This window comes from Serinus canaria, chromosome 14 (assembly GCF_022539315.1).
Source record: "Serinus canaria isolate serCan28SL12 chromosome 14, serCan2020, whole genome shotgun sequence".
Taxonomy (NCBI): domain Eukaryota; kingdom Metazoa; phylum Chordata; class Aves; order Passeriformes; family Fringillidae; genus Serinus; species Serinus canaria.
In genome coordinates, this window is record NC_066328.1 from 13,210,192 (window position 1) to 13,220,170 (window position 9,979).

The following is a 9,979-nucleotide window of genomic DNA, read 5'->3' on the forward strand; positions in this document are numbered from 1 at the left end:
CCTCTCAAATAGTTGGCTCAGAGCTACTTTAGCCACTCCAAGTCAAGCCTAGGAGTTTCAGCTCAAGGATTTGGTGATGTGATGCTGCTCTCCTGCAGTTTAATGTTCTTAGAAGAAAGATTCCACCCAGAAAACCTGTCCAGGGACTCCAACACACTCCTGCAAGGTCTTGAGATAATATTGGGAAAAAACAAGCTATGTCATTTGCAACAGTAGCTTAAAGAAGGGGGGAAATAATTAAAGGCAAAAGGTACAAAGCCAAAAATGCAATTTATTGACAAGTTTCAGAAGTAAAAAGGCTCAGCATCCCTGCTCCTCATGGTTTGGATGTCTGAGCTCTTCCAAGGTACCTCCACCCACCAGTTTAGAGCTGTGTCATGCTTCATCTTCAGAAGTTGAAGTCTTGCTTCTCTACTGAGAAATCATAGAGCCCATCTTGGCCAGTCTGGGGCTCCAGGCTTATATTCTCCTAGGAGGAAAATGATAGAAATCACTTTTACAGCAACTCTGTTTTAGTCTTGTTTTAAAAATCCTGTTAAGTTCAGCTTGACTGAAATAGAACTCCTGGAGACCAGGCCAAGCCTTCCTGTTCCTTGCAGCACCCTGAAGCTGCAGTGTCCCTGCAGCCCACACACAAAAGCAGCCAAGCCTTTGGGCTCAGACTCCAAAAGCAAAAGGAAATAAAAGTGGCTGCAGTGGTAGACTCACTGAAATTAAATGGCCTGCTTGGAACAGCAACAAGCCAGGATTGCTCAGGGAGATGCTCCCCTGGCATCCAGCCCCTCCAGTCAGGGCTGGTGTGGAGAATTTCCTCCACACCCTCTCACAGGGAAACCTCACAGACCCTGCTCTGGCAAAGGACTAAACCAGACCTCTGCCCCCTGCTGCAGCTCACACCCAAACTGAGCCACAGTTCCAAGGTCTGCCAGACCTCTAAGCCTCTTCCCTGATGTTTTCCCATCTGCAAGTCTAAGGCTAGGACCAAACATGGCATCTGTGGCAGTCATTGGACCCTTGCAGCTCCTAGCTGGTGTCCTATCCTCTTTTTCCATAGATTCCTTACCATGAGAAGGGTCAAGTAATCCAAATGCAACCTGAGCACTGTTATCAGCTGAGTAGGAGGCTGCCATTCATAGTGACAAGCCAGCTCAGCTCTGAAGGAGGAAACTTCTCCACATTTGGTATTCATATCAGTAACTGCAGTAACTCCAGCTGATGCCAGTTTAAATTCCAGCAGCAAGATGCTATCAAGGCATCCATGTCTGTTGTCCAACTCATTGGCTGACAACTCAGAGCTTTTACAGACCTTTAAAAGCAGCTGGAAGAAGCTGCAAGGACTACTCTGGTCATGTGGAAGTCTCCTCTAAAAACCTTTTCCTGTATCCTTAAACTCTGTCCTTCATTCCAGTGTGTAATAACTTCACATTTTCAGCTGAGAAATAGCAAGGGCTCACATACCTCACCAGCAAAGTATTTCTCTATGATGTCCAGGGCAGCTCTGTAGACCATGTCATTCTCATGGTTCTGCAAGTCCTCAATTTTCTCCAGACCATCGAGTTCTTCCACCAGCAGGCACAACTTCTCTGTCTCTCCCAGCTTCTCAGCTGCCTGTAACATTGGCAAGTCAGGTAGGAAAACAGAACATCAGCAACAGGTCTGAGATGGTCTTGTCTGTAATTTCAACTCTGATCTACAAGTCAAAGACCCACAGTCCTGAATTTATGGTCCCTTCCTGATGCCAGGGATGTGCCTGTGGAATATCAGGGGCTGCCAGCCAAATGAGGGAGCAGGGGATGAAGAGCAGCACTTTGGGAACTCAATCTTGCCAAGCCTTTTAGACAACATGAAGTCTCTCTTACTCCAAAAATCAACAGTCATTGTTCTAACCACACAGTGTGAGCATTTGGCTCACCCCTTGCTGCTCTTTGGGAGAAGGAAGTCAAAAGATGAGACCTTATCAGAAAGAGATTAAAACGGCAACCAGGATGAGCAGATCTCACCAGGAAGAGATTTGAAATGGTGTCCAGGATGATCAGGATGGTTTTGCTGTCTTTGACCAAAAGCAGGTTGAGCAGAGGTTTGAGGACCCCAGAACGGACGAGCTCCACCACCTGATCCACTGTTGCTCCAGTTGTAAAGTTGGCCACTACCCACACAGCCTCCTTCTGAGCCTTGAAATCACCCTGGAAAAGCAGCACAGCAAAGGCATTCCCTAGCTTTAGTATCCTCTAGGATGAGTGAGGCCAGGATAACCATTTCCCTTATATGCAGCTTTCCCAGCCCCTTTGGGTGATGGATGGACACCTGGCAGAGGTGCCAAGGGCAGCTCCCAGGATGTGTTTCCTTGCAGGTGTGCCAACAAATTGGGACACTCAGTCTGTCCCAAGGATCTCAGCAGCTCTGAAACAGCCTGCTCAGGTGGCTCTGGGGCCAAGAGCTTTACAAATGAGCCATCCCAGGCCTCCTGAACCCACATCCCTCCCTCAGCAGCCCTGTGTTCATCTCACCTTGTCAAGCACCTCCACCAAAGGTGGCAATAACCCACAGGTGATGATCTGTTGGACCTGGTGGGAAGGCCCTGCTGCAATGTTGCTGAGGGTCCATGCTGCTTCCTTCTGGATCACCGGCTTGCTGTGCCTCAGCAGCCGGGGCAGGACAGTCAGGACACCAGCATTAATGGCTTCCTGGGTCTGCTGGTCTGTGCCTGTGACCACATTCCCAATGGCACGGAGAGCTGGAGTCTAGACAGAGATTAGAGGTGATGAGGAGAGTCTTCACCTACATGTCAGAAAGCCCAGCAAGATCCCTCCCTAAGTGCTTGATCCGTCATACAAGGAGAGCATTGTGGGTGATGGCTTTTTATTTACAGCTCTGTCACCCCTCATTTGCTCTAAGCAGCTTTAGAGCCTCCAGCCCCAGCCAGCAGAACAAGCAGTGGCTTGACAAGCAGGCAGTCAGCTCCATGGGCTGAGGGGACAGCACACCACAGCTGCCACAAGGAACAAGGGCACATGCCTTCCCTCTCCTCAGACTCTTCTACATTAAGGGACCTCAGAGTGGAGATTCTGATTGTTCCCTACCATAACAATCAAATCTGGGCTGTCCATGAGTTCCACAAGCCTTGGGAGAATCCCTGTCTCCACCACAACTTGGATGCGATCATTGCAGCCATCAGTCAGGTAGGAAACAGCCCAGCAGGAGTCAGAGATCACATCCTTGTCCTCATGCTGCAGGAGGATGACAAGGACTGGCAGAATCTTCTGCACAGCATCCAAGGGAGGGCAGGGGTTCTTGTTCCTGCACAGGTTTGACAGTGTCCAGGTGATGTTCCTCAGGAACCCAATCTGAAACACAAGGCAAGTGTAAGAGCGTCACTGCCCCCAAGAGCCTCTCAATCCGTGTTAGCTTGTGAAGGTTCTCACACACCAGAGACAGAACAGTGGGGCAGGAACCATCGTAGAAAGGCTGACACAAACCACAGAGCAGCAGCAGGAATCTTGAAGGGAAAGTTCAGCCCTTCCACATGCATATGCAAGCCTGCCTTGCACCAGTTTCATCTTATTCCTAGCCTGAGATAGGACAGGATGGAAGAGATCACATTGACTTGGAGTGTTTGCTTGGCACCCCCAGCTTTGCGCATAGGCAGGGCCAGAAAAGCAGTTTAGAGCAGGGTCTCAATCAATTACACAAACAGTTTGCTGCCTACATGGCAGACAGTGGACTCACCCATCACCCAAGGGATTAAGAGCTGTTAAATCAAGAAAATGGAAGGTTATTTACTGGAGTTGCAGGTGACACCAGAGCCAGCAAGGGAGGAATCACATCACGAGCAATAAGAGCATCCCTGTAGATAGGGCCATCTCCTGGACAGATAAAAAGGGTTGGTCACTGCATCTGCCCAAGTGACAAGACAGACAACATCAAACAGCAATCAAACCTGCAGGGCCAGGGCTGGGTGACCCACCAGCCACACACCACTAGGCATTTCCAGGTGGGAAGGATTTACTGGGAAGACTGGAGCACCAGCAGGCCAACCAGGCAAGACCCATTCTGTTCTCCCTACAGTGACATTAGAGGGTTAAACCACCCCAGCACAACAGAGTCTTGCCCTTGGCTTTGGCCAAAATCCTCTTGCAGAGCTACCACAGGATCTCAAAGGCTGCCAGGCAACACTAAGGGGATGAAGGGTTATGGGGTTCAATAGGGGCAGCAGCTCAGAGACCAAGCTGCAGGGGGAGGAGCCCCAATGCTTCATGTCCCCAGCAGAATCACAGAATATTCCAAGCTGGAAGGGGCCCAAAAGGACCATCAAGTCCCTGGCTCAGTCAAGGACCTCCAAATGCCCCTCCAGGTCTCCTCACCTGCAATGTTGCCCAGGGCCCACACCGCCTGCTCACTGATGTGCATGTGGGGGGAGGACAGCAGGGAGATGAAGGCTGGGATGGCCCCTCCCTCCACCACAGCCCTGGTGTGCTCCGAGGTGCCAGAGGCAATGTTGGTCAGTGCCCAGGCTGCCTCAAACTGCAGGGCAGCATTGTCAGCATGGCCCAGGAATTCCACCATCCTGGGGATGATCCCCAGCTCGATGATCTGATTGATGGGGGGGTCCTTGTGCTTGGACAGAAGTCTCCTATGAGAGAGGACACAGCACAGCCAGCCATGAGGAACCCTGTGTGGTACCACCACAGCCCATAGCCCTGTGGTCCTTTGTGTACCCACCCTTGTGGGGACAGTCCTGCTCAGCACTGACCCTTTACAGAGCCAGGCTCTCCAGTCCTTGTCCTGCCCAAACATTTGGCACTTGATTTCTTGCAGGATCCAAAATAATTCCTGGCATGGCACAGGAAGGGGCAGCACAGCTAACCCCTTGATTGGGTTCATACAGGACTGTGAGCCAAGCACAGCACAGAAGCCACAGAACAGGCAACAGCTGAGATTCCCATAGTCTGGGTTACCAGGCTCCTTCTCCCTTTGCCATCTCTCTAGAGAGCTCCTCAAACAGGAACTTGCAGCCTTCTGGCCCCAGCACAGCTCCAGCAGCTGGGCACATACCTGGTAGCCTGGGTGGCAAGCAGCTGCAGCTGGGTGTCTTCTGCATTCACGGCTTCCAGGATCTCCTCCAAGGAGGGCTGAATAATCTGTGTCACAGGGAGTGATTCAGAGTCAGCCAGGGAGCTGGGACTCCCTCTGGTTTAATCTCAACAGTCAATCAGCTGTCTAGACCCAGCTCAGTCACCACTTCATATCTAAGCAATGTCTATTCTTTATGCAACACAGTTTTGAGATGAGGCAGGGGAAGGCAATCCACAAAAGCCTTCAAGGCAACTAATGCCTGTAATCAAGCAGTGAAAGAGTCACTGACACCATAATGGGCTGTGAGCTCAGTAATTACCCCTGGCTGTGCAGGGAGCCAGACAGGAGCAGCTCCCAGCGAGCCAGAGCACTAGCCTGTTCTACCTGCCACCAAGGGAGGCCAGCAGGACATCATCACCATGAAAATTGCAAAGACAAAGACCAGGCAGTCTGAAACACTCCCCAGCACTGGGCATGGAGATCAGCAATGGCACCAGCTACTTAAATCGGGTCACCCCAGCTGGAATTGTTAGTGGCCCAAGTAGGGGATGATGCCTGCTGCACTTATCCTACGCAGGTAAAGAGCACCTAGCACTCACCACCTCAGCTGCTCTGTCTTGTCCCAGAGAGGGATTCTCCTCCTTCACATTAATGGAAATGTTTCTGCGCTTCAGGATCTGCTCATCCTTCTTGGCCTTTCTCAGCTCAACGCTCACCTCCACCCTCTGCCTCCGCAGGGTCTGGGGGAAGAAGAACAGCATCCCACTCATATTTGCACAGCCCCATTCCCCAGGGAGTTCATCCCTGCAGCCCTCTGCCCCATGTTTCTCACAGGAGGAAACAGGACCCAGCATCTCCTCACTGTGGCCTGGAGGGTGATGAGAAGTTGGGACAGAGGAAGGCTCTCCCTTGGTGCCTCCCAAGGACATGGGCTGCTGGATAAACCAGCAACCAGTGGGTGTTTTTAAAAGTAGATTTTCTGAACCTGAAAGGCAAATGCTCATCTCCTCTACTGGCTTAAATCAAGCTGATAGATCCTACATCTGACATCCCATACTAGCCCCAACTCTGCAGGGATAACTGCTGTGGAGATCTCAGCAGCCTGGGGCTGAGCCACCTCTTTTCATCAGCCACACACCCAAAACTCACATCCCCCTTGCCTGTACCACCATGCTCCTTGCAGCCCAGCCAGCCCCACACCACATCCCAAAAGCCACCTAAACATTCCCAGCAGAAGGTATCCAGAGCCATTCCCCTGCTCCCTCACACAGGTAGGTTGGGGGCCATGGACCTTGAGAAGCCCCTCCATCAGCTCCTGCCAACAGTGGGCTCTGCTGGGGTTCAAAATGCTGGCACAGACAGGGGGATACTCACAGTTTCATCCTTGCCCTTGTTCTTGAATAACTGCATGTGCTGGCTGTGCTTCCTGACTGGCATCTTGGCAGAGTTGAGAGAGGTGCTGGAACCCTCACGTGCTCCTGGGGGTCAGCACAGAGCAGGGTCAGGTCACAGCTGCCCAGAACCATCCCCTGCCAGCCACTGAGGGGGCTGGGACCCTCCACTCCAACCAGCAGCCTGGGCCACACATTTCCACCCCACACTCCCAGCAAGGGAGACACTGGAGATGCCCTTGGTAGCATCCTCACACACTGCAGCTGAGCCACTGAACTAAATACAAGCACAAACTACCACTTAATATCAGGCTACAAAAATTACAGCTGCTGCAACCCCAGGAGGAAGCCAGACACAGACACCCCATGGTGACAGGAACACCCCCTTCCTCCAGCCCTCATCCTGGGGCTTTTACATTTACTGGGACACACAAGCCTGGCAAAGCCTCTTTCCTCCAAAAGGGGCAGCTCAAGGTCTGATTTAAAGATACACAGCCACATCTAAGCCTCTCTCACTCCACCACAGAGCCCAGTCTGGCTTCCTCCACCTGCACCCCAACTAGGAAAGGCCCACAGTCACATGCAGAGACACAAAGTGACCAAGTCCAGCTGATAAAAAAAAAGTTCTGGAAACTAGCAACTATTACAGACTACCAGGGGAACATCATGAAATTGGGACTGGTCAAAATAATTTCTAAGCACCTCCTAGCAAAAGACAAAGATATACACACAAATAAACCAAGACCTGGCCTTCAGACAGCTTTTGTCAGGAAAACAAATCTTCCAGCCAGCCTTAAGGGAGATGTTTTCAGAGCAGACACCATCATGGGACCCCTAAACCCAGGTCGTGCATCAACACGCTCAGGGGCTGATCCCACACAGATGGTGCCTCCTCTCCTCCCCTCCAGGCTTACAGCCAACACCTGCAGCTCAGAGCAGCTTCCAAGGACTCCCTCACACCATCCTTTTAAGTTCAAGGTTTTGGTGTTTTTCTCATTCTGTCTCCCTGTTTCCTATCCCAATAACCAAGGCCAGGCACCAGCAGCATCAGCTCCTCTCCCATGCACCCAGCTGCAGAGCTCCTCCAGCTTCTAGAATGGCCAGGCTGAGCCACCCTTTGGCTCAATCCACCATCCCCCACAGCCTTAATCCAAATCAAACATCAAGGTCTGCTCCAGCCTCCCCTCCTCTGTTCCCCAAACCCCCCAGAAAGCCTCTTCTTTTGGGGGAAGCTTTCTCCACCCCATCCCAGCAGAAGGGCAGCACAGGCCACCCACTGACCCCAGCCAAGCCCCAAACAGCCAGGAACCTCATAGTGGGGTACAAGAGACTAAACAACAACCCAGCACCCAAAAGGGGAAGGACAGGGGAAAACACCTTACTTACCCTAACTGTGCCTCATATCCCACAGCCCTCAGGTGCCTCTTTTATTCCCCCCATGGGGCCACACACCCCCAGTGCCCCTCCATGATTGGCTCTTCCCAGGACAGCCCCCATTATCTGCACCTGCTCCCTCACCTGGATGCACCTGGAGGATGGATGGATGGATGGATGGATGGATGGATGGATGGATGGATGGATGGATGGATGGATGGATGGATGGATGGATGGATGGATGGATGGATGGATGGATGGATGGATGGATGGATGGATGGATGGATGGATGGATGGATGGATGGATGGATGGATGGATGGATGGATGGATGGAGGCTGTCTTCATGCCTGGGCCACCACACAACCCCCAGATCCCCTCCCTAAATTTATGTTTTGCAGTTTTGGTCTTGTTTTTGGCCAAGACCCTTTGTGGGGGATGCCAGCCTGCACCTGTACAGTGTCCTGGGCTGTGGGGGACAGTTTGGGCTCTGCCACCCCATCACTGTCAGGGCACAGGCAATCTGGGGTGACACTTTTTTTGTCTGGGTAGCTTGGGGGTGGTGCTGCAGGCCAGGAGAGCACCTCCTCCAATTAGAGGAGCCCAGGACCAGGGAGCCAGGCAGAATCAGCTGCACAGAGGTTGCGAGTGAGCCAAGACAGGATTAAGCAACTTGGAGCATCATCAGACACTGAGCTGCTGGCTGGCACAGCGGGGAGGTGGCAAGGATTGAAACCCAGCAAGAGCCCATTATCTCCATGAGTCCTTTAGCTTTTGGCCAGGAGCTGCTGGGCAGCTCACAAAGTGCTGTGTTCTGTGCCCATGACAGTCTCCATCAGTCAGGAGATATTTTCATTTATGGAGCCAATGCTTCAGTCCTGCTCTTGCTGCTCTGGCCAACAGGACAGCAGCTCCCAGACCCCCAAATAACCACTGCAGCATGGCTTGGCTGCAGCACTGTGGGCACTTCTGGGGACTCTGAGGAACTGAAGACATCCTGGCTTGGCAGCCCCTCCACACCATCACCCTTTTTAGCAAAGCCTCATAAAACCCTCTTGGTGTGTGCAGGGGTGCCAGCCTGGTCCTGCTGATGGGAAAGGGAGGAGCAGTGTTTCCCAAATAGGTAGAGAAAACAGCAATTAAAATATTTAATTAAAACCTGACTTTAAATTACTTGACATCTTTTTGTATGAGGGAGATGGGGAACGAAGACACTCAGAGCTGCAGGAAGGTGATGCTGGGATGCAGGAGGGAACTGCACCCCCCACACCACTGGAGGGGGTCTGCAGTTCCCAGCTGTGCACACAGAGCCATTCCAATCCAAATGATAGAAATTCAGGGAACAACTAGTACTGCCCAGCATGGAAATACCTATGGAGACACACTGTGCAATACCCTGGCTGCTCAAAGTCCTGGATTCGAGTCCTGGGGTCACACCAATTCTGCATTTCAAAGCAAATAAAGAGTTGTACACAGCCTTATGTGGAAGGTGATAGGGGAGGTTTGAGAAAAGACCTTCAGATAAATCAGTTGTTTGTAGGTATTAAAAAGCCAGTTGTGCTAATCCTGGCTGCTGTGATTTTAAGCTTCAAGTGCCACTGGTTGCATTATCTTGTTTCTTGGCTGCTTGAGACAGGAAAATTACATTTCAATTGCTTTTTAATTCAACTTAATCTGGTGCAAAAGTTAACGTGCACCCTCTAATTTTGTTTTCTGAGCGGTTTGTTTCCACTAATTCCTAATCAGCCAACACTAAATCAAAACAGGCCTGGCTCAAGCTGAAATAGATGAGTCCCCACAACCTTGCCAAGCAATTTAATTAAATTGGCTTAAAATCACACCCCAAGGTAAGTGGGGGCAGCCTCCTGCACAGGCCAGCCCCCAGCTCTTGGTCCCCTGCCTGCAGAGCTCCCACCCAAGGTGCTGCAGGTTGTGAATGTGAAACAAGGCTGGGAGAAGTTTGTGGTTATCCCAGGCTGCTCTTTTTCTCCCTGCTCCTTTCATTCTCTCTCCACCTGCCAAGCACAATCAGCCTCATCTTGTTCAGTTCCCTGTCACTTCCAGCACACAGAGGGAGAAGATGGGTAGAGAAAAACACGTGTGATGGATGAACATCCCTCTGCTTGTCCTTCACTCTGGTCCC

General features: G+C 51.5%; 1 protein-coding gene across 2 annotated transcripts; it reads right to left on the bottom strand.

Annotated features, from left to right (window-relative positions):
- Positions 1–251: 251 nt before the first annotated feature.
- KPNA7 (karyopherin subunit alpha 7) lies at positions 252–6,757 on the bottom strand. 2 transcript variants are annotated; one of them, XM_009091804.4, is made up of 10 exons: positions 6,448–6,757; positions 5,673–5,813; positions 5,053–5,138; positions 4,362–4,630; positions 3,781–3,863; positions 3,081–3,344; positions 2,508–2,741; positions 2,001–2,183; positions 1,459–1,608; positions 252–469 (listed from the first exon to the last, which is right to left on the bottom strand). In XM_009091804.4, exons 1-10 carry the CDS (start codon positions 6,508–6,510, stop codon positions 389–391), a joined length of 1,554 nt encoding a protein of 517 aa, XP_009090052.1. In that variant the 5' UTR covers positions 6,511–6,757; the 3' UTR covers positions 252–388. The 2 variants fall into 2 exon arrangements, with proteins under 2 accessions (XP_009090052.1, XP_030085800.1); XM_030229940.2 differs by lacking the exon at positions 3,781–3,863 and adding an exon at positions 3,938–4,059.
- Between the last annotated feature and the right edge of the window lie 3,222 nt (positions 6,758–9,979).

Excerpts from the sequence above, each read along its gene's own strand:
- KPNA7 (XM_030229940.2), bottom strand. The coding sequence starts at position 6,510 with ATGCCAGTCAGGAAGCACAGCCAGCACATGCAGTTATTCAAGAACAAG. Across the intron at positions 5,814-6,447 it reads ACAAGGGCAAGGATGAAACT|ACCCTGCGGAGGCAGAGGGT; the intron begins GTGAGTATCCCC and ends TTCTTCCCCCAG. Across the intron at positions 4,060-4,361 it reads GGCCCTGGGCAACATTGCAG|GGAGAACAGAATGGGTCTTG; the intron begins GTGAGGAGACCT and ends ATGTCACTGTAG.